The following is a 24,573-nucleotide window of genomic DNA, read 5'->3' as shown; positions in this document are numbered from 1 at the left end:
CAGGGTAGGAGAAATGTACAGGAGCAGGAAAAGGGTAGAGGGAAGGAGAGAAGACTGACAGTTAACAAGTTAGGGGTGTTAATTTTGTTTTTTTTCCCCATTCATTTATTGTTGTGAACCTATTGAATGTCATTGTTTTATGCTTGCCCTACACTAATAGCACCAGATATGCACTACATATAGAACATAGTACCATACCTGTTAACAGAAAATATGGAAACAGTTAACTTGTCATAGTTCAAACAGCTGGGAGAGAGGAGTCAGGACTGTGTCAGTGTGATCCAAAATCTGTTAAACCAAGTCTGTAGGAGGGAGAATTTAATATTCTCATTATAAATGACTTTTCTTTTTATGTTCTTTGCTGTTATACCCAGAGAAAGCTTTTAAAAAAATGACTCAAAAAGTGTTATTACATATAAAATATGAAGGTGATTTGTCATTAAATGAAAGTCTTGATTTTTATAATGGGGACTATTTCCAGCCTTGTTTACACTTCCTTCTTTTTTTACAGATAGTAAATTTGGCTAGTTAATATATACAGCAGAATAGCACGTGGAAAATGTTTACAGGTCGTCAACTACCACCCTGAGAGCCTGGAAGTGTTGCAAGGTGCTGGAGCAGGACAGGGTGTGGCGGGGTTGGGCATGGACACTAGTGCCTCTGGTTCGCCCCGTGTGCGCTCTGCAATGGAATGTGTGGCTGTATTCCACCTAACTGCATCATTGAGGAGCAGGCTGGACCAGGAGGGACTTCTCATGGCCTATGTGAGTCACCAGTGGGATGGTGTAGGGTATTACTAGCTTTTGGGCCTGAGGGTTATTCTATGGTAACTGAATTCCTAACACAGATAGTGTCCTATTTACATATGAGGTAGATTTGTCAGGACATAACTTAAAACTTTTTTTTTTTTTTTTTTTTACAACAACTGAGCAAAGTCACGAAAAATCATGCTGATTCACATAAAGTGGTCAAATACTGTCTCCCATCTCCCATTTGTATGCATAAACTAAAATATCATCATAAAATACCACAGTTCAAGAAATTTGACTTTAAAAAAAAACAAAAAAACAAAAAAAAAACTGGCTGGCAACAGTCGTATCACATTTAGCATAGAGATGACTCAGATGGACTTACAGCTGGTTGTAACCACTCAGATAGCTGCAGAAATGTGTGGCTTATGCAACCCTTGTAAATGTAGTTTGTTCATACTGTCCACCTGTGTAACTTTTGTCTTAAAAACTAATTGTCATACCTTGGAAAAATAAGAGTGAGGGTATTCCCATTGCACCAGTAAATTATCTGGGGTATTAATCTGAATTCATAAGTGTACCAGTGTTTCAGAATTACTTAATGGGTGTCACTTTGTAACTTACCTTCTTCGATTGCAGTTATATTGTTGGTAATATATATTGGTTTTGCAGTACAATACCTTTAAATATTTTACATGGTTTATAAATAATTAATCTGTGTGGCCCATAATAGTGGTGGTGGGGGTGCTCACCATCCACTCACTTGATGTAGTGCTGCTTTTGGGTGTCTGCCCTTTCCTCTCCTCCATCCTTCTTTCCTTCCATCCTCTTCTGTCTTTCTTTCCTTCATTCTTTCCTTGTCCTTCTGCCTACGGGTGACTTTACACTTCCTCTTCTGTCTTTTTTTCCTCATTCTTTCCTCTTCCTTCTCCCTGTGGGTGACTCTACACTGAGTGACAAGCCAAATGGTTTCCCGTACACCAGGAAACCATTTACTACACTGGGTGGTAACCATATAACCAAATTTTGGCACCTGGTGGTTTAGTGGGTAATTATTGCACTCCAGTCGGATCGAGCCGGTGAAGGTTTATATCCAAGGGATGGTTGGGGTTGATTGCTCATGTATTGCCACCCAGGAATGAGTGAGGCTGGTCACTCTCATCTTAAATGTTGGGACCAACTGCCTAGCCCCGGGCTCCTATGCTTCTCATGGGGCAATGTAGGATTGCATGATGGATGGATGGATGGCCCATAATGTAAATATATTGCCAGCAATCAAACTAATGTCTGCAGTTACATGAAGACAGTGAATATAGGTACCAAAAAGTTTTTTTTTTTTTTCCAGAGATTACAGAAAGTCATGTATACCATAAATAGGATAATACCTGTAGCAGATCATCATGTAAAGCAAATTCCGGGTTTCCTGCAGCATTATTATCTGGGAAGTTTTAAATAAGGGTTGTTGTTGTTTAAAGGATTTGTTTGTCATATGAAAATTTTATAATTGATGTTGTTACACACCATACTTAAAGATTTTTGGTCATATATATGATTTTGCAATTTCATAACTTCAGAATGAAGCACTATGCTGACAGTTTTTATTTTTGGAATAGTCAGATTGATACTGAAAATTTTGTTCATGTAGTATTTATAACCTAAGTATCATAACAGCCAGTCCCATATAACCACTTTTGGGTGTAGAATGACCCAAGGTTAGCCTGCCGTAGTCCAGATCGTTAATGAAATAGGAGACCACCGTACATCCCAGTCATGTGAATATTATTGTGTAACTGAACTGGGCTATGGTAGCATACAAATAATATGGGCTGTGATTGGCATTGATATTTAGTTCCATGAGACAGGTTTAGAGAATTATTTTACTCTAAGAACATTTCTGATTTAAGTTATAACCCACCTCCAGACAGAAGTAGAGATGCCCAGCTTGGTGAGTTTAGCATACATGGAACTGAATGGGATGGGCTTCAGTAACAAGGAATGCCAGGAACAGAAAACACTTCTTCAGGTACAGTACTAATGTTACTGCTTATGTTTTGCACTAGTTTATAATCGGTACTTAGGTCTGCCATCACACATACACCGTACCTCACAATGGACCTGTGTCTTCAGCAGCACACAAAACACATACCCAGAACACCCATCTCAAAAGACCATACACACACACACACACACACACACACACACACACACACACACACACACACACACACACACATCGCTCGCTGGTGCAGTGGTAACGCTCTCGCCTGCCAACTGGTGGACGGGAGTTCGCGCCTCGCTCAGGTTGTGAAAAGTTTCACTGACGAAGTGGGTGGTTACTGTCCCCCTTGAGCAAGGAGATGGGTGTGTGCGTGTGTGAAGGTCACAGCCTTGCCCTTAGATCGGACTATATGAGCTCTCAGCTCCCTTCCGGGAGGGTAAAAGCTGACGATCACGACCATCAAGTGATCCTGACCAACCCGGTGACCCGGTGAATTACACACACACACACACACACACACAAGGATGAAAAATAAACTAGATGAGTATGAATAAATCAAGAATACAGGACAAGCACATTAAAGAAATCAAGGAGCAACATAAGGGGTGGAAGAAAATTCAGGAAGAAGGAAATGTAAATTTGAAAGAGATTCTAGAACAATAAAGTAAGGAAAAAGTGGAGAAGGAAGTGGTTAGGGTACAGAGAAGTAGAGAATCTTTAGTTAGAGATGTAGCAGATAAGAAAAAATGTGTAATAATTTCAGGAATTAAAGAAAAACTTATGACAATAAGATCAGAAAGAGAAAGAGAAGAACTGAGGAAGGTTAAAGAAATAATATCACTAGTCATGGAGGAAAACCAAGCAGTTCAAGAAGAGATTGAGGAGGTGTTTAGGTTAGGAAAGTACGAGGAAGGAGGGGCAAGGCCATTGAAGGTAAAGTTTAAGTCCCAAGCAACAGTTAATGAAATTATCAGTAGAACATGAAAATTATCGGACAAGGAAGGGTTTAAAAAATCTGGATAAGGAGAGATGCAAATGAGGAAGAAAGAGCTAAGATAAAGGAGTTAGTACAGGAAGCAAAGGCAAAAAACAAACAGAGAACGGAGGAAGAGAAAACAGTGTTTTATTGGAGAGTCATGGATCAGAAATTAAGGAAGTGGTACCAGCGGAGAGAAGGAGAAAAGAGTGTATAAAAAACATAAAAAAGAATTGGAATGTGGCATATACTAATGTTGATGGTTAATATCGGCAAGGCTAGAAATCAATGATTTTTTGAGGGTACACGAACCTGATGTTATGTGCTTTACAGAGACCAAATTAAGAGAAGATATTGATGTTCATATGGGAGATGGTAAATACAAACTGTGGAGAAGAGACAGAAAAGAAAAAAACAGGAAGAGGAGTGATGATAGCAGTGAAGAACAACAAATGTAGATACCGTGGAAACGGGAGAAGGCAGGGCCGAAGTGATAAATATGAAATTAGATACTGGAGAGAATTCAGAGAAACAAGAAAGATACAGAGGAAGTGGGATATTTTTCTAGGCATCTATAATTCGGGAATGGAAAAATTTGTGCCAAGAGTAAGGAGGAAAGAAAACAGAAAAAAGGAGTGGTTTAATAGAAGGTGTATGATAGCAAAAAAAGAGAGAGATAAGACATGGAACAATTGGAGAAAGAGAGGTAACAACATAACAAAGGAAGAATGTAAAAGAACTAGAAATGATTACACAAAAATACGTAGAGAGGAAGAAAGGAATTTTGAAAAAGGTATAATAGACAAATGCAAGGATGAACCCAAACTGTTTTATAGATTTGTCAATGGCAAACTGAAACAAAAAGAAGGAATCACCAAATTGAAAGTAGAAGGAGAGGTTTATAAAGATGCAGCAGTGCAAGCAGAAATAATGAACAAACGTTTCCAGTCAGTTTTCACTAATAAAAGTGAGTTTGTGGAAGGGGAGGGAGTGACTAGAAGTGTAGTTGTAAAAGACTTAAAAGTGGAAGTACAGGAAGTGTATAAATTACTGGAAACTCAAGATGTAAGGAAAGCCCCAGGACCAGATGGAATCTCTAATTGGGTACTGAAAGAATGCAGAAGACAACTGGCGGATAAGATTCACAGTTTAACTGTGTGTTCTCTGTCAGAGGGGAAGGTGCCTCAAGAGTGGAAGAGGGTAAATGTGGTACCAATTTATAAGGGTGGAAACAGGCAAGAACCCCTGAATTATAGACCAATGTTCCTAACCAGCATGGTCGCAAAATTGTGCCAAAGAATTCTGAAAGATAGATGGATAAAATATCTGGAAGAGATGAATATTTTGGCTAATAGTCAGTTTGGATTTAGAAGTGGAAGATCATGTGTGTCCAACTTGTTGAGTTTTTACTCGAGAGCGATTGACGTGCTACGGGAGAGAGATGGTTGGGTGGATTGTGTGTATTTAGATTTGGAGAAGGCCTTCGACAAGGTACCACATAAAAGTCTAATGTGGAAACTAGAGCATATAGGAGGACTGAGGGGGAACCTCCTGGAATGGATGAGAGACTTTTTGAGAGACAGACAAATGAGGACAGTAATAAAGGATAGGATGTCTGGATCGAGGAAAGTAACAAGTGGAGTCCCACAGGGCTCGGTGTTGGTGCCAGTAATGTTCCTGATTTATGTAAATGATATGGTAGATGGAGTGAACAGTTATGCAAGTCTGTTTGCTGATGATGCAAAGATCATGAGGAAGGTAGAGGTTGAGGAGGATTGTAAAATGCTGCAGGAGGATCTGGATAGGATACACGATTTGAGCCGGATGTGGGAAATGAAATTTAATGCAAAGAAATGTAAAATATTGGAAATGGGTGAAAGTACCAAGAGGCCATCATTTTGAATTATTTGATGGGTAATGAACCAGTCACAAAAGCGAGAGAAGAGAAAGACTTGGGAGTGCTGGCCCAGGATAGTTTGTCACCTGAAAAACACATTAACAAGATAAGAGTTGCTTTTCATTATATGGATGAGGAGATGATGAAAAAATTGATAGTGGCCATGATTCGCCCCAGGTTAGAATATGCAGCAGTAGTGTGGTCCCCATACAAAAAGAAGGATATAAACAAGATTGAGAGAATACAAAGAACAGCAACCAAAATGGTCCCCAGTCTGGCAGATCTGTCTGATAGAGAGAGGTTGGAAAAGCTGGATTTGCCTTCCTTAGGAGAAAGGAGAAAGAGAGGAGACATGATTGCAGTGTTCAGGACCATGGTGGGAGTAGATAAAATGACAAAGAAGATTTGTTTGTATGGGATAAGAGAGTAACAAGAGGACATGGAATGAAACTCAAGAAATCAAGCTGCTTGATGGATATCAAGAAATATAGTTTTCCTTATAGATGTATAGACCTGTGGAATAGTCTGGACAAAGAGATCGTCCAGTCTAAAAACTTAAATGAGTTTAAAGCTAAATTTGACTTACTGAGAAACGGAGACGGGACCCCACGAGCGAAGCTCATTTCCTGTATATCACAATCAGGTAAATACACACACACACACACCTGTATAGAGTACAACTCTTATGGGTGGGGAGGCTCCCCACATACAGCTCTTCTCAACAGAATGGAGTCAAAGTCTTTTCATCTCATTACCTCTCCTCCTCTTACTGGCTCCCTTCAACCTCTGTCTCTTCATCGCACTGTTGCATCTTTATCTCTTTTCCGTCGCTACTTCAATGGTCACTGCTTCTCTGAACTGTCTGCTTGCATCCCTCCACCTCTACAGCAGCAAACTCTCATCCATTTTCTGTCCAGCTCTCTAATGCAAGAGTTAACCGTTACTCCCAGTCCTTCATTTATGCAACAGGTCAGCTCTGGAACTGTCTTCCTCTGTCTGTATTTCCTGCTAGCTATGATCTCCAGTCTTTCAAACGCAGTGTGTCCAGGCATCTCGAAATGATCGGATCTTGAATTTGGCTCTCTCTTGTATTTTGTTTTCTTCTTGGAAGGAACAGTTTGTGGGTTCATGGCCTTTGGTTCCTTCTTCCTGCCAATAAAAAAAAAGAAAATGCACAGAGAGAGAGAGAGAGAGAGAGAGAGAGAGAGAGAGTTTTGCACAATTAAACACCATAACAACCATAATAAAACCCTAAGAAAAATTAAAGGCAGTGTACTAATACCACCTTCATTGGCCTCATAATAAGGATATACAGCAAATGATCAAAAGCATAAATAACTCCAAAGTGGTAGGGCCAGACCAGATTTCAGGCATTCAGTCAAAACACCTTATTCCCATAATGATGGATGCCATTATTGAAATTTTCATCCTCTCCCAGATTTTACAAGCAAATCCCCATCACTTGAAAGAAAAGTATAAAGGCAGTCTTTATACCCATACTCAAGCCAGGAAATTTACCCTAGTCACATGTCATACAGACCAGTACAGTAAAACCTCGATATAACGGACTTCAGTAGTCCGGAATTCGCTTTTATCGAACTCTTGGAGCTACCGGACAAAATTCCTATATATATATCGGAAAAAGTCCGATAAAGCCAGAATCAGTCTCGACTGCCTGACCACTTCAACTATGTTCACCACAATAAGGTCAATAAAAGACATGTTTGCGAGTGTACAGTACAGTATTATTATACCATTTGATTAATGAAGTGAAGTTATAACACAGTACAGTACCGCAATGGTAGCCAAAACAGTTTAAAAACCTTTCATGCAATCCATACTAATGTCTGATATTTCAGAAAAAGTCCGGATTAGCAGTGGGAAGTCCGAATGTCGCTTTTATCGGAATTTTGCATTTTTCAGAATTGTTTGGGCTCCAATTAGTATGTTATAGTGAGGTCTTACTGTACAGTATATTGCATACCATCCGAACTTATGATAAAGTTAATCTTGAAGAACATCACCCTCACATCCCTGTGCCTCCACACACTTAACCACCTCGCACCTCTCCACATCAGCTCAACTCATCCTAGATGGCCCCAGCAAGATGCAGCCACCATTAAGAATTTCCTGAGGAGCAGTAGATTTAAACATAGCATTTGACACGGTACAAAGCCATATCCTGATGAGGAAAGTCTCAGTACAGTACTTAAATAATTATATAAAAATAGGTGGCAGCCATTTTGTTAGGCAGACAAGCCCAGGTACTCAACCCAAACAGAGTTCTAAATACAGAACACTGTCCAACTGTGTCCTGCTGGGCTCAGTCCTTTCACCCTCACTTTTTCATGGTTTCTTTCACAACCTGCAAACCCTTCCTCCTTCAGTAATTGTGCTGTCCTCTACTGTCAACTTGGCACTAGGCATCCCTCACAATGCAGTTGGATTATGTTGTTGAAAAGCGATTCGAACTTTGTTCAGTGGAAATATATTATTCAGGACTGCCAACCCCAGGACATAAGTACACCCATACCCCAATATCCGGCAGTGTTGTGTACCAGCGGGAGTGTTCGGTCAGCGAATAATGTCAGATATCGAAGCAGTTTCCCCCATAAGATATTGAAGAAAAGCCAGAGATGCTTTCCAGACCCAAATTCAAATTCTCATATGCCGTACTCAGACAGTAGAGACTGACACAGAAACCCCATAGGTAATACAGTAATCCCCGTAATATCCAGACGCCCAATTTCTGGACATCCCCAATTACCGGACATTTTCATCCCGGGATCCAATATTCCCAAGATGGGCCAAAAACCGGAAGAATTTTGAAAAAAATCTGACTTTTTCCCGCCCGTAATTTGAAGTAGGCGCGCACGACGCGGGCCAGCTGTGTTTTGATGCGTCGTTCCGCCGACGTCAGCTAGAGTGCCCCTGCATTCTCCCCACTTACCACCCATCTCTCATTGTGTGTGCACGCTCGTCGTCATGGCCGCCCACGTGTTCGCTTTTGTGGTGGTCCCTTACCTGCTGCAGGCTCTCCTGCTGCTCTCGTGCCTCTTCTTCGTGTGTGTGATGATGGCCCCGTCACCTGAGAAGAGGAAGAGAGTGATTTTCACTCTGGAGAAGAAGAGGGAGATATTGGACAAGGTGGATGCGGGATGATCTTCCTCACGCATCCTTCGTGAATTCAACCTGGGCCGATCTACATTGTTTGATATCAAGAGATCCTGAGACAAATGCATGCAGTACACGACTGACCTCTCGTCGAAAAGCAAACGCAGCGTGGAGAGGAAGGTGATGTTTACTCCCAAGTAAGCAGAAGTCGACCGCTCCATATTGATTTGGTATCGAACAGCAACGTGCTGCTGGTGTGATGGTGCGTGGCACGGAGCTGAAGGCTGTTGCTGAGAAGTTCGCAAGGCTTCACGATGCCCTAGACTTCAAGGCATCCGAAGGTTGGCTCTTCTCGTTCAAGTTATGACATGGCCTTTGCCAACCGTAAGTCTCATGGCAAAGCTTTGGACGCTAACGAGGATGGAGTAGAGGACTTTCGGCACAAGGTGAAGCGCTTGATCGACAGGGAGGGTCTCACTCTCGGTCAAGTCTGCAACGCTGATGAAATTGGCTTATTCTATCGCTCTTTGCCTACGAACACTCTTGCCGAGGAGACAGAGAAGCATGTACCTGGCAGCAAGCTCTCCAAGCAACGGCTATCTGCTTTGTGTTGTGCCAATGCTAACAGCATGCACCGGCTCAAGCCTGTTATTGTTGGCCATGCAAACCAGCCTTGGTGTCTTCGTGGGGTGATGGATGTCCTTCCTGTCGTCTGGTACCATTCCTTGAAGGCATGGTTCGCTGCCCAGATCTTCAAAGACTGGTTCCACCGCCATTTCGTCAAGGAGGCAATGCATTACCAGACGGAGAAACTAGGAATCCCATGTGACCAGGTAAAGGCCCTCCTTCTCCTCGACAATGCACCTGCCCACCCGTGCGACAAGGACTTAGTGGCTGAGAATGGCTGCATTAGGTGCATGTTTCTACCACCTAATACTACTGCTCTCATCCAACCAATGGACCAAGGAGTGATCGTGGCAACGAAGAGACTGTACCGACGGAAGTTCCTGGACGAGGTGATGGTTGTTCTCGAGGACGAGGACGAGCACAGGGAGGGACAGGACACGCGAGGCCAGCGAGCTTTGGAAAATCTTCGCCGCTACAACATCAAGTCTGCCATCTACAACTGGGCCAGTGCATGGAAGGAAATCCCTGTCAAGACTCAAGAAAATGGTTGGTCTTGTCTGCTTCTTGGAACGGATGTGGAGCACGATTTCCTAGGTTTTGACGTGGATGACTTCCATGCACGTCTACGTGCGCATGGGGACGATGTTGATGTGGACGAAGTGCATGAGTGGTTGGATGACAACAAGGGCGATCCTGGGTATCAGACATTGTCTGATATCAAGATCGCATCGTCAGTTGCAGGTGTCAGTACCCAGCTTGAAGATTCCGATGAGGACAGCGACGATGATGCGGACTCCTGTCAGTGTGACACTACTCCAGCCATCCCCAAGCTGAGCGCACTCCGGGAACACTTAGACAGGGAAATGGGGCCCTTGGGACTTGTGGAGGAAGTGCTTGCTTTCAGGCAGCGCATCATTAATCGTCAGAATCGTCGTTCCTTGCGTCAATCAACCATTGACAGCTTTTTCAGGCCCGTGACCCCTGCTGTGCCCAGCCCTGGCTCCACTCCATTGCCTCCCCAAGACAGGCCCTCATGCTCCGAGCCACAGCTCAGCACATAAGGCACGGTGGAGTCACCACTCAGCAGCCAAAGGCACGTCTGGGTAATGGCTCTGTCCGGATAATGAACTTCTCCCCTTGCCCTCCCTTCATATATAACCTAACTTTGAAAGCCAGTGTAAAAGGCCACTACTGTGCATTGTGCAACATGCATTCCTGTTGTTTAACACTGTCTGGTCAAGCACACCTAGAAACCACAGCCAAACAATTACCATGGTCATGCAGACCTATTAACCACAAACAAGTATTCACCACTGCAGGACCACACCCTGCAGTGACGTGAAAACATGAAAAAAACGCCTACACAAGAAAAATGCAGTTGGCACACAAAACATAATGCTAAAATGAAATGAAATCAAGGTAAAATAGAAAAAAAATCACGGTACAGTACAATAAGCTAGAATGAATATCAACGTCAACACTCATGATTCAAACATCTCGCCTCAATCTTACCCAGGATCTCCCACATCTCCAGAGTCAACACTATCCTCTTCCATTTCCCTGGTGGAGGGGCCATCATTACATACCCTAGGAAGAGGCATGCAAGGAATAGCAATGCCTGAAGCAGGTGGGAAATAACACAAAAGCTGCCAGGTGCACCGCCATAATTGTCTGAGAGAAGCTGTTTGCTATATGTACTGTTGCCGCACGGAACTGAGAATGACCTCGGGTTTCTCTAGCGGACGCTGGTTGAACTACCCAGCCAGACAGGGTGGCGCCAGTGGACTATTCCCGCCTGGTTGGGCGTTGAAAATGTTCATGTGGTCATAATTTCCACCTGGACACATGCATTTTGTCTGGATAAAATGGATAAATGTACGAATAATGGTTTTGATCAGCTAGGTCACAGCATTTGGGTAATGGATTGTCTGGGTAATGGCCGCTCGGATAATAGAAAGGTTACTATAGTTCACCGCCGGATTAAGGGGGGGGCCCAAGGGGCCCGGGCCCTGGGCCACCCACCAAGAGGGGGCCTCCCACCAGAGCAACTTGTGTTCATTTCATTTCGTGTTTATGCATTACATATTACAGCATTGGATGAATAGTCCCCGTTCAGTATTTCCTAACTAAAAGTGTCCTATTTATATATTAAGATTTAGGTTACCAGTCTGTGGTGTATGCCATTGGGGGAGTTGGAAAGGGGGCCTCCCTTCCAAGCGGGCCCCGGGCCTCCCACGTGCTTAATCCAGCCGTGCTGTAGTTGTCATAATTTGCTGGACTCAAAAAAAAAATAATAATAATAATAAATAAATCTATCTAACTTTATCTGTTGCCAGATGCCTCAATCCCATAAGGGGTCCCCACAAACAAATCGCCTACGCTGCCCTGTCCCCCGCCATTTCACTGCCCTGCTCTCAGCTCACACACCCCTCTCTCATATACCTCTCCATTCCATCCCTCCATCTCATCCTCAGCCTCCCCCTCCCTCTCCCCTCCCTCCACCTCACTCGCATACATTCTCCTTGTTAGTCTCTCGCTCTCCATCCTCTCCACATGGCCAAACCACCTCGATGTATTTCTCGTAACGTTTTCAATCATATCCAGATCTACACCACAACGTTCCTTCACCTCTTCATTTGTCAGTCTGTCTCTCAGCGTAACTCCACATGCTCCTTTCAGATAACTCATTTCCTCGTCTCTCACTCTTGACTTGTGTCTTTCCAGCAAGGTCCAGGTTTAACTTCCATACATTAGAGTTGGTATCGCAATACTGTCCTGCAGCGACTTTTTTTACTTCAATTCTCACTTTTGTCTATCTTAAAAGTGCTTTAAAAAAATCAGCAACCCTTCTTCTCTTTTGTACCCTTTCAAGCACTTCATCCTTTAAACCTCCATTCTTACTCATCACACTACCCAGGTACTTGAATGCACTCACAGTTTCCATTTCCTCATCATCCAGCCTTACTGTACATTCAGTGACTTGATTTCTCTTGAGGCCCATAACTTTACACTTTCCTACGTTCACATTTAGATTCTGTTTCTTACACACTCTCCCAAACTCATTCACCAAGCCTTGCAGTTCCCCTTCGTTTTCTCTTAACAATACATTATCATCTGCAAACAGCAGTACAGGGGGTTTCCAAACAGTGCCCTCTCTCATTAGGGTCGCTCCAACATCCCTACCTTGTACATCTTATACAGTATAACCCTATCCATGTACATTAAACAACCATGGGAACATGACACATCTCTGTTTCAATTCAGCTTTCAAATAGAAAAAGTCACTCAGTTCACTATCCACACGCACTGCATCCTTAGCCCCCTCATACATGCTTTTCACGGCATTCAGCAACTTCCCATTTACTCCATATATTCTTAACACCTTCCACATTTCTTGTCTATCCACCCTGTCATATGCTATCTCCAAATCCATGAAGGCCACATACAACTTCTTTCCCTTCCCTAGAAACTCTTCCACTAATGACCCAAGAATGAATATCTGATCTACACAACCTCTTCCCTTCCTAAAGCCTCCCTGTTCTTTTCCAACTAATAATGTTAAAAATAAAGGCTGAAAAAAACTCACCCTAACATTGACATGCCACACTTGGGGCCTGCTTGCTTTTTTGGCACTGTCAGTGTTGTGATTAAGTTTTGGGCTGAAGCAGCACACGAAGCTTTGACATTCTAGATGAAATATTAAACAACACCCATGACCTTTAGGAGAGTGTTTGATGTCCTTAAGCCAGGTGATAACTGTAAGTTTAAGACTGAAAAGGTATACTCTGTTGTAACTGAACAATTTGGAAAAGGTAGTACTCTTCTGTGAAAATAAAAATACAGAATTTCAAAGCACTCAGTGGCATGGAAGTACGGCAACAGCCATAAAGGTAATTGACAAATTATTTGGATTTGGAAGAATTTCATCTATGTATCTATCTATCTATAGCCCGACACCCTAATCCCTCAAAGGGTGGCCGCAGACAAAACGCCTCCAAGTCACTCTGTCACCCACCATTTGACTACCCTCCCCCAGCTCACCCCCCCCCTCATGCTAGTGCTTATTGGCCATTCAGGTTTTGTTTGCAGTACAATATTGTTAATAAGAAAGTAAGTGGAGAAGGCTGAGTTGTGATATTAATGTCATGGAGCGCTTTAGGCTGGAAGCTTTCATGGGTATTTTATCAGTTTTTCTTTAAGGTGTTAATTTATTTGTTTATTTTTAGTTTTCTTATTATGATGGACAACCTTTCCTCCAATTTAATATGCCTTTGAAGAGCTTTTCTGTATTTTAGATTTGATAATTGCACATGATACTCTACTGCTTTGCTGATAGTGAATGAGATATTTGCTGACCTCTTCATACTTTTCTGAATGCATGTGAGCAGCACTGTTTGATATTTTATGCTGGTAATAGTAAAGTGACAGTTGTTGAGAGACACTGGCTGGTATTCTCAAGAGCTTAAGATGCACTCCAGCTATTTTACTTAGAGATTTAGGTATCATGCCTTGCTGTGCTGCTTTATGCTGTGTGTTGTTATTATTGTCATGGAATACATAAATAACAGCCATGAATATATTAAGGTAACAGATGCTGATATAAACTGTTCTGGTAGAAGGTGGTAGGTTGCTAACTTTACTAATGAGAACATGGGCCACTGTCACTCACAGTGTGATGTGTTGGTGTCTGGAGGAGCACTGTAATAGGCAAAACATTTTGAAATGCCATGATGCAGTGACTGGTACAAGAGGGAATGTGAAAAGGAAGTGGAAATTACATTTCCTCAAGGAGAAGTAGCTGTAGATATATTGTTGTGGTTTCAGACTCATCGGAATGCGAACTGAGTGAACTGCAGACTGAAGTTGTCCTTCTCCCACAGTTCCCCATCCTTCATCCCAGAGGATAGGGAAGGAGTTAAGGAACATCTGTATAACCTGCTTATATTGGTGGCATCACATGAAGGTGTCCCATTTCAGAATCTGGGTTGGTTACAACAGTGCATACTGTTTATGTGTAGATGCCCAGTTGTTACCATGCTTTGTCTCGCCTCCCTGCACCCATTCATCATCACAACTTTTCTGAATCCATACCTGCTCTCTCCATTGCATTTCACAGACCAGATTGAAGGCCCTGGAGAGTGAAGCATTCGAACATGCAGGCCACACCTTCTCTCTCTCTTCCCCTGCGCAAATTGCCCGAGTTCTGTATGCTCACCTCCGTCTGCCCAAGCCAGGCTCCACTGAAATACCACCTACTACCAGGTTAGCCTCCATACTAAGATGCAGGTTTTTTAACCTGAGCAAGTACACCATGCTATATCATAAAATTGGCATCGGTAGGTGGTGGTGACCATCATCCACATACAGTACTTGATGTAAAGATGCCTACTGCTCCCTTCACAATTATTATTCTTTTTCTGTGTCTTCCCTCATCTCTTCCCATTTTTCCCATGCTTCCTGTCACTTTTTATTACTCTTCTTTTCACTTAAGGTGCTCTAAACTGAATGACTTGCCTGATGGTTTCCTGTTACCCAGGAAATTTACAGTACTTGATGATAATCATACAACCATATAATGGAGTGATGTTGGGTCTGCTATGGTTCCCCTGTTAGCCCTATCACGTTTCTGGGCCAAGCAGATTATGTCTGTGCTAGAGTCAGCTGCTCTCGCACTGACCCACATCTTTGTGCCGCGATATTTTTCTTTGATTGCTGTGGGTAAATACACTTTTCATTATAGAATGTTGGTTTTGTGTCATTTTAAAGCTGAATAGTTGTACTTTATCACAGTATCTTCAAGAAAAGAAAACAAAGAAAATATAAGTCAAAATGATGAGTTGAAGTTAGGCAAGAAACAAAAATTTTATACCTTGCCGTAGAAAATTATTTGACAAAAAAAAATGCTAATAAAGATATAAACCAGGTTTAAACCATACAAAACTACAATAAATTGCTATTACAGTGATGTATCGAATAGTGGTTGTTTCTGCATTTTATTGTATGGTAAAGCAAAAGGAAAAAGATGCACAATTTTTTATGATTCTCGACCGAATATTCGCCTTGCGATCTTTTCCTTTGATCAGCCAGTGTAAATACACTTTTTATGATACGATGCTGGTTGTGGTGTTATTTTGAAGCTGAATATCTGTACTTTATCACAGTGTATTCAAAAAAGGAAAACAAAGAAAATTAAAAGTCAACATGATGAGTTGAAGTTAGGCAAAAAAACAAAATTTTTACCTTGCCATAGAAAAATATTCAGCAAAAAAAAAAAAAAAAAAATAATAATAAAGATACATAAATCTGGTTTAAACCATGCAAACGCACAGAGCAAGCATTCCGCAGCATCATGCCCAAGTCTCTTTGTTATGAGGCATAAATGTGATTTATGGTGAATATTTTACAAAAGTATAGTAGTGTATCCAGGGCTCTTGTTTGGTGAGCCACAGTTTGCAAATGTGAGTATTTTTTCCTTTCGGCGAACAGTTTTACATGCAAGTCGCTTTTTGGCGAGGAAAAAATACATCCACTTCAAAACCCAGGAAACTACAAAATAAGTAAATCTCACTTAAATGAACAAAAAATCACATTGTGATCGATTACTAAGTCTTTCCTTGTCGCCATGGTGAATGTTTAAAACCTCATTATATGATTCAAATCATCACAATGTGTAAATAAATAAATATATTTATATCTCGTAAAATATTTCGGCTCATAGTCAGTTTGGCTACCAGAAATTTATTTGGCTCATAAATCAGAAAACTTAGGAGCCAAATGACTCGCAACCATTGACAGTTAGCAAGAGCCTTGGTATCTTAAAATGATGAGTAAGTTCATCATCAGAATCTGTGAGGTTGGATTTGAAATGACACCAAAAACCATCACTGGAATCTCTAAGGCTCAACTTGGTGGAGAGATGCAAATGTGGCATCCACCCAGGAACAAAACCTGTAGCCTCCCTCTGCACCTTGCTGTGGCGAGGTGTTGTCAGTTGTAGGGGAGCAGGAGTTTGCTGTATGGGACAGCTCTGCAGAGGCTTCTTGCCTGTGGTTTATGGGTCTGTTTGACCAGATAGATTGGGATTACTCAATAACATAATGTTAATTTGGGGGTTTATTGTACACCATTTCTTAGAGTACCCCTGCATTCATTTACAGGAAGGGAATTGTCGTGTTACTGGAAATTCCTTAGGAAGAGAGTGAGCAATGACATCTTGCAGTGGTTCCTGTCATGAAGAACATTACTACCCAGTCATTCTCTGTAGGTTCTCTGTCCATTTGACCTAGCCTATGTTTCAGAAAGCCTGGTTTCATCACTGGATGTTAAAGAAGTCATAGGCTATTTTAACTTTTTTGTATGATGAGTTGTGCCAGCTGACATTTACTTCAGTGTGTCGTGGGTATAAAATGGGTGAATGTTTTTATTTTCAACCATGAAAGAAAGATGTTCCACATATCAGGATAGCCAACAGTAATCACAGTAACATGTTGTTGCTTAACCCTGGTCTGTCTGGCCAAGCAAACCCGTCAACTACATGTAAGCAAATCCGCCTGTGGGGCCATCCTGTAGGTATTGCACAATTCACACACCATGTAGGGAAGCAGTACCCCCATAGTGAGGTGCAGTGAAAAATAAGGAGGTAAGGCTCCCAGATAGATGCTGCAACTGCTTTGCTCCCTCCAAGGTTCATAGTGTCACCATGTGCAAGCTCCTTAGCAGTCACTTAGTACAGTAACAGGTTTGTAGTTATTTTGCAGTAGTTATCTAGTCATTGTGCTGTATATGAAATGACTTATTTGCAGCAGGGGAGTTGCAGCCAAAGGTGGGCAGTTGTGTGGTCCCACCCACAAGGAGGCCCTTCAAGAATTGACTGCTATCCACCCACTTCCTGGTCTCATCCTGGAGTGGAGGAAAATCAATGCCACTCTCACCAAGGTAAGTTTATGATATGTGCTTTCATATATTGGCTAGCACTTGCTCACCAACTCCTTCATTCTCACATTTGCTTGTCAGCTTTATTCTTCAGCTTTGTATTCACATTTCTCACTGTGCTCCTTGTTTGAAGGTACCCTAAGGAAAGAGGCTTTCAGTCATTTTATCACACCACTGAGGGATTTTGAATGGCAATGGGAGGAATAAGGAGGTGAAGATAAACTGCATTGCTCCTTGTCTGGTTAAAATGTTACATAAGGCAAGAGTTCCCCAGGGCTATAAATTTCTCTCTCTCTCTCTCTCTCTCTCTCTCTCTTTAATACAAGAAGAGGTAGCCACAAATGAATAGCATCTGTGTAATTCTGTTCTTCACCATCAGGCTAACCTCTGTCCATCTCACACCCCCGTCACTCATATACATCTCCACCCCATCTCATCATCTCTTCCTTGGTCTCCTTCCCTTCCCTTCCTTCATCCCTTCCACCTCACTCATAGACTTTCCTGGTCAGTCTGTTGTTGTCCATTTTCTTCATGTGGCAAGATCATTTCAAGGTACTTCTAAGTATTTTCCAGCATATCCTTATCAGTACCAGAATACCCCTTCATTTCCACATTACAATAGTTTGTCTGTATAGCACAATGCTGTGTCACTTCCTCATAGGTTTGTCTTTCTCTCCATGTAACTTCACATGCTCCTCTCAGATAATTCATTTCCACTTCTTTCACTTTTGACTTGCGTCTTTCCAACAGAGCCCAAGCTTCACTTGCATTCATTAGAGTGAAGATTTTAATACTGTCATGAACAACTGTTTTACTTTTGTGTGCACCCCCTTATTCCTTATCACTGTTCTTAGTGAATCTGCAACATTTCTTCCCTGGTTCAGTTCGCTTTCTAAACTTCCCATCCTTGCCCATCCCTCTATCCCAAATATTTGAAGGCACTCGTATCCCCAGTTTTCTGACCATTTAGTCTCACTGTCCACTCCATGATCATTCCTCTTACTCATTTAAACTGATGGCTATATGAGGTGCTTCCCTTTAGGGTTGTGCCAGGAATTCAATTTTTTCAGGTGATGAATTTGGTTTCATTACCAGTTCTTCACTGGTTTTAGTTTTATTACCTCCACCAAGGAGGTTATGTTTTTGCTGGTGTTGGTTTGTTTGTCTGTTTGTCTTTTAGCAGGATTACTCAAAAAGTTATGAATGGATTTTGCTGAATTTTTTAGGGGAGGGGTAGGGTATGGCCTAAGGAACAATCCATTAGATTTTTGTGGTGATCCAGATCATCATCTGGATCCAGGAATTTTTTGCTTGTCTACATGATATCTCCAAATGTTTTCAATGAATTTCAATGAAATTTTGTGTAAGGGTGGGCCTTGGACCAAGAATGAATTGATAAAATTTTGGGGTGGGTCCGGATACGGATCCTGCAATGGCATTGCCGGAGGTATGTGCTGTCTGATTGCTTTTTAGTATGTGCTTTGAGAGAGGTGAAGTTAGTGAATGTACGGCGAGGTTGGATGGTGAGGAATTGGAAAATGTGAGTACGTTTAAGTTCTTGGGTAGTGTGATGAGTAAGGATGGAGGTTTGTAGGGTGAAGTGCTTGAAAGGGTACAGCAGGGAAGAAAGGTTGCTGGTTCTTTGAAAGCAGTGATAAGAAACAGGGAAGTGAGCATGGAAGTGAAAAAGTTACTACATGACAGTATTGTGATACCAACTCTAACGTACGGAAGTGAAGCTTGGACATTGTTGGAAGGACACAAGTGGAAATGAGTTATTTAAGAGGAGCCTGTGGAGTCACGTGGAGAGACAGGCTGACGAATGAGGATATAAAGGAGCGTTGTGGTGTGGATGTGGATGTGATAGGAAGCGTTATGAGGAACACACTGAGGTGGTGTGGCCATGTGGAGAGGATGGAGGGTGAAAGACTGACGAAGAGAGTGTATGTGAGTGAGGTGGAGGGGGGAAGAGGGAGGGGGAGGCCGAGGATGAGATGGAGGGATGGGGTGGAGAGGTATATGAGAGAGGGGGGTGTGAGTTGGGAGCAGGGCAGTGAAATGGTGGGGGACAGGGCGACTTGGAGGCGATTTGTTTGTGGCCACCCCAAACGGGATTGAGGCGTCTGGCAGTAGTAGTAGTAGTAGTTTTTTAGATGCCCAGTCTGTGTGTGTGTACAAGTTAGTTTCAGGAATTGAAAATTAAGAGTAGAATGGTTGTTTGTTAGGTGTGTATTAAGTGTACCCTGGTGCAGCAGTTTATTTTCTTTTCCCCCATGAATTATATTTCATTTTTAGCACTTTCATTCATTTTGTCCCGAACATAATGGTCCCATGCATTACATCTGTGCAGCACATTCAGTGTCTTTGTAATATTACACAAAGCTGTCTTTGCCAGAGCCAACAATTACCTCTCCTACCACATGCATCTAAGTGCTTTAAATAATTTTTTCCTCTTTTCTCACCAAGTTGTTTACGTCATATCCCAGAGTTCTATCTTCTGTTTTTTCCACCACAAAATTAATAAAACATTCCACTTTTCCAAATCATCACAAGTTATTGTGTACCATCCCATTATCACTTTCCCCCCTCATGCCCCCAGTGCATCTTTAAACACTTCTTGTATTTTCCAGTCTCCTCTTCCTGCATCCTTGAAGTTTACCCCCTTCCATATATACTTGCACATAACTGTCCCCAGCACCAGCCTGTCCATAAGCAAATTAAGCAGTCATGGAAACATGATGCATTTTATATGTAACCTTTCAACCTTATACCATTCACTCTTCTCCTTTCCCTCCTGCAGCATTGAAGAAAAACATACATATGGGCCATTGTGGCCCTGGGTGAAGCAGCGGTCCTGGGAGCCAAATCTCCTAGGACTGTGGTCCTTCCCATGGCAAAGGGGGATGCCAATTCCCTGCACAGTGTACACACTATACTGTACCTGTATGACAGCTCCATAGAAGCAGTTGCATACCTGTGGTTGATGGGTCTGCTCAGCTAGCCAACCAGTTTAAGGAGCAACAACAACAACAACTTCCCAGCTTCCCACCAACAGATATGCTCTGCTTATTTGATAAAAACACCTCTGTGGTTAAAAGTTATTGCCTATAAGTCATACATATCTATCTTGTGGTAAGTGCTTTATCTCACAATTACTGTAGTGGTTTTGGTATGTGTCATTAAAGTTATTTTAGTTGAGGTCTAAGTTCTCTTAGTGAACTGAGTTTTTTTCATCCCAGGTGGTGTGTCCTCTACAGCAGGCAAAAGTAAACTGTCGCCCTCTGGCCATGGATCGCATTCACCCCACTGCTTACACCTTCACTGCTACTGGCCGCATCACACTTCACTCACCCTGTTTACAGAGTGTGCCCAGGGATTTCTTCATTAAGGCTAGTCTACTGTAGTTCTGGGACTTGTTGTTGTAATCCAAGGCTTATCTGGACCAAAACCCAGTGGACTGCAGGTAGAAGTACAGTAAACCTTCAGTATAGCAAACACTCCTTGAATGAATTTCTGTTTTAATGACCAGCTCGAGCTGGCCAAACATTATGTTCATTTAACGAATTTTGTTTGGTAAAAGAATGGATGCGAGGGAAACACTAATCAGCGAACGAACATAGATTTTTCCAGGACCTACTTCCAGTTTTTATATGAGGCGTCTAGTGGCAGAGTGACGTATGGACCAGGGGGTTACTTTCGAGTAACTGAAGCTTAAATTTGAAGAATGTGTACATAAAAGGTATAAAGAAAAAACTAATGTTGTTTTATATCAATGTAATGCTCTCAAAAAATACAATTTAATGAATCCATTGTTTAGAAAAAATAAAAAAAAGACAAAACCAAACACACAAATGCACACACCCCCATTGGGGGTCATACACAAAATATTAACATGGGTTATAATTATTGATCCAAATAAAAATATACATAAAAATTAATAAATTGTGAAAGTGTTATATTAATAATGCAAAGGAAGGAGTGTGTATAGTTGTGAGTAAAAGATGGAAGAAGAGCATAAGACAGTATGGATCAGTTGGGTCAAGGATTGTGTGGGTAAAGTTGAAAGTTGGAATACAAATGTGGGCGATTGTGTGTGTGTATGCACCAACGCAAGATTGTGCTAGAAGAGTGAGAGAAGAGTTCTGGACAAATGTGGAAGTGTGCATGGAAAAGTTTGGAAGGAATGAGAGAGTGTTTTTGATTGGTGATATGAATGGTAAAGTTGGTAATGTGAAGGTGGATGAAATAGTTGGTGAGTGGGGTGTGCCTGCCGAGATAGATGAGAATGGGAGTGCGTTAGTGGACATTTGTGCTGGGAGGGGGTTGGTGATAGCCAATACCCTCTTCAGGCATAAAATGACCCACAGGTATACATGGCGAGTGATGAGAAGGGTGGGTGGTGAACTGAATGAAAGGAAGGCAATGATTGATTATGTGTGTGTGGATGAAAGGATGCAAAGATGTGTAAAGGATGCAAGAGTGTATAGAGGTTGGGGGAGTGGACTTTCTGACCACTACTTGGTGGTGGCCAGAATTAGGATGCAAGTGAGATGGAGGAATTGAAGAAGGGAAAGACGAGAGGAAGGAGTAGTTGCAAGGAGAGTGGAAAGGTTACAAGAGGATGAGAAAAAGGCAGAGTATAAGACAGAAGTGGAGGAACAATTGGGCAAATATGAATTGGAGCAGATGGGAGACATGGAAGGTGTGTGTAAGATATTTACAGAAGAAATATGTGCAGCATGTGACGTGGTGTGTGGAAGGAAGAGAAGACGGAGGGGGGTGCAAGGAACAGCGTGGTGAACTGAAGAGGTGAAACAGGCTGTGGCACAAAAGAAGAAAGCATACAATGAATGGATGAGAAATAGGGGCGTGGAAGAAGTTGAGAGGCGGAAGAGAGAGTTATATGTGGAAAGGAAGAGAGAGGTGAAAAGATTAGTAAGAGAGAGTAAGAAGAGAGTGGATGAGGAATTTGGAAGGAATTTGAGTGTAAGGTGGAGGGACTGTAAGAAAATGTTCTGGAGAGAAGTGAAAAGAGTAAGACAGGGGGGAAGTGAAGTTAGCAGGGGAGTGAAAGATAAAAATGGTAGATTACTAGTGGAGAAGGGAGAAAAAGTGAGCAGATGGAGAGAACACTTTAAGGAATTGTTGAACGTAGAGGATGGAAGTAATGCGAGTATAAGTGGCTGGGGAATGGCTGGGAGAAGGAGGGAGGTGAGAAGACAGGAAGAAATCAGTAGGATAGAAGTTGTGGAAGCAATGAAGAAAGTTAAATCGGGGAAAGCCCCAGGAATTGATGGAGTGTGTGGTGAAATGCTGAAGCATGGGGGAGAGATAGTAGTAGAATGGATGTGGAAGATGTGCAGATTGGCCTGGGAGGAAGGTAGAGTCCCGGAGGATTGGAAGTCAGGTATAATTATTCCCTTGTACAAAGGAAAAGGGGAAAAGAAGTGTGTGGTAATCATAGGGGCATTTGTCTTCTTAGTATAATAGGAAAAGTGTATGGTAGGATACTTATTGACAGAGAAAGAACAGAGAAATTAGTTGGAGAAGAAAAGGGAGGCTTTAGGAAGGGAAGAGGTTGTGTAGATCAGATATTCATTCTTAGATCTTTAGTGGAAAAGTTTCTAGAGAAGGGAAAGAAGTTGTATGCGGCTTTCATGGATTTGGAGAAAGCATATGACAGGGTGGATAGACAAGGATTGTGGAAAGTGTTAAGAATATATGGAGTAGATGGGAAGTTGTTGAATGCTGTGAAGAGTATGTACGATGGTGCAAAGGCTGCAGTGCGTGTGGATGGTGAACTAAGTGAATTTTTCTCTTTGAAAGTTGGTTTGAAACAGGGATGTGTCATGTCTCCATTGTTGTTCAATCTGTACATGGATGGGGTAATAAAAGAGGTACAAGGTAGGGTAGTGGATGTTGGAGTGGCCCTGGTGAGAGAGGATAGTGTTTGGAAACTCCTTGTACTGTTGTCTGCAGATGATACTGTGTTGTTGAGTGAAGACGAAGGGGAGCTGCAAGGCGTGGTGGATGAGTTTAAGAGAGTGTGTAAGAAACGGAACCTAAAGGTGAATGTAGGAAGGAGTAAAGTGATGGTCTTTGAGAGAGGTGAAGTTAGTGAATTTACAGCGAGGTTAGATGGTGAGGAATTGGAAAATGTGAGTACGTTTAAGTATTTGGGTAGTGTGATGAGTAAGGATGGAGGTTTGGAGGGTGAAGTGCTTGAAAGGGTACAGCAGGGAAGAAAGGTTGCTGGTTCCTTGAAAGCAGTGATAAGAAACAGGAAAGTGAGCATGGAAGTGAAAAAGTTACTACAGTAAAAGTCCAATATTTCGGCATCCAATTCCCCGGCAAATCTGACATTTCGGCAGTTTTGAGAAATAGTCCCATTTACAAAAATCTCCGATCGTTCGGCAGATTCTCCGATTTTTTTCGTCAGTCTTGAAATTCTCCATGAGGCTCGCCAGCTAGCTACCCGCCTTTACCCGCCTTAGTGAGTGAGATAGTGAAAGTGATGGAACAAGTCTACCACTGCCATGAAGCTCAGAGGCTAGCTCTTTCTCCTATAGCATAAAGAGAGGACAAACATGTAGTGAGTCTAGCATGGGAAAGAGAATCTGTTTCGCCATTCTTCCGAGTTGTTGCCGTGCTGCTGCCGACTTCTCTTGATTCTTCTGTGTGCTTTGTGAACTTCGTACCGAAATACCTCTGAAATTACTATCCGAGTGTGCTGTAAGCACCGTAACATCAGACAGGAGCTTTGTAACACCTGAGTGGACCAGCCGTGTGTTGTGAACAGTATAAACATCTGCGTGCTTTGAAAATGGCCTCCACGTGTGGAAAGTTAACTGGTGTTAGCAAGAAGCGTACACATAAGATGTTGACTATTGCTCGGAAAATTGAGCTGTTGAAAAAATTAGAGGCTGGCATGAGTAGGAAACAGATTATGGATGAGTTTAACGTAAGCTCCTCTGCTCCCTCCTCTCCATCACCAACAGCAGTCTCTGAACCTCAAGCTCTACTGCCGCAGCAACAGGGAGAAGAGTCCTTAGAGCCTGTTGCAGGACCCTCTACTGCTGGGGACTTCTTCCAGCAGTAGCAGAGTCCAATCAACCCTTTCTATTGTACATATGTAAATAAGGAACCTACTATAAGTTTAGGTAAGTGCATGTGAACTTGTAGGCCTACTGTACCATTACATTTATATACAGTATGTTCACTAATTTCTTTATTTTTCATATTCATGTATAGTACTCTATTCATTACAGTATTGTACAGT

The 24,573-nt window shown here is 42.2% G+C and overlaps 1 protein-coding gene across 1 annotated transcript in view; it reads left to right on the top strand.

Moving 5' to 3' along the window:
- Positions 1–24,573, top strand: part of PolQ (DNA polymerase theta) — a 290,206-nt gene that overhangs the window by 228,231 nt on the left and 37,402 nt on the right. Inside the window, exons 29-33 of the mRNA XM_080282250.1 lie at positions 570–764; positions 2,671–2,772; positions 14,479–14,624; positions 17,165–17,297; positions 20,534–20,683. Of these exons, the coding sequence (XP_080138376.1) occupies positions 570–764; positions 2,671–2,772; positions 14,479–14,624; positions 17,165–17,297; positions 20,534–20,683 (726 nt within the window). The remainder of the gene's footprint in view (positions 1–569; positions 765–2,670; positions 2,773–14,478; positions 14,625–17,164; positions 17,298–20,533; positions 20,684–24,573) is intronic.

This window comes from Coenobita brevimanus, chromosome 93 (genome assembly GCF_032717465.1).
Source record: "Coenobita brevimanus isolate Jiangsu-jjx chromosome 93, ASM3271746v2, whole genome shotgun sequence".
NCBI classification, from domain to species: Eukaryota; Metazoa; Arthropoda; class Malacostraca; order Decapoda; family Coenobitidae; genus Coenobita; species Coenobita brevimanus.
This window is presented reverse-complemented; position numbering and strand designations above follow the sequence as displayed.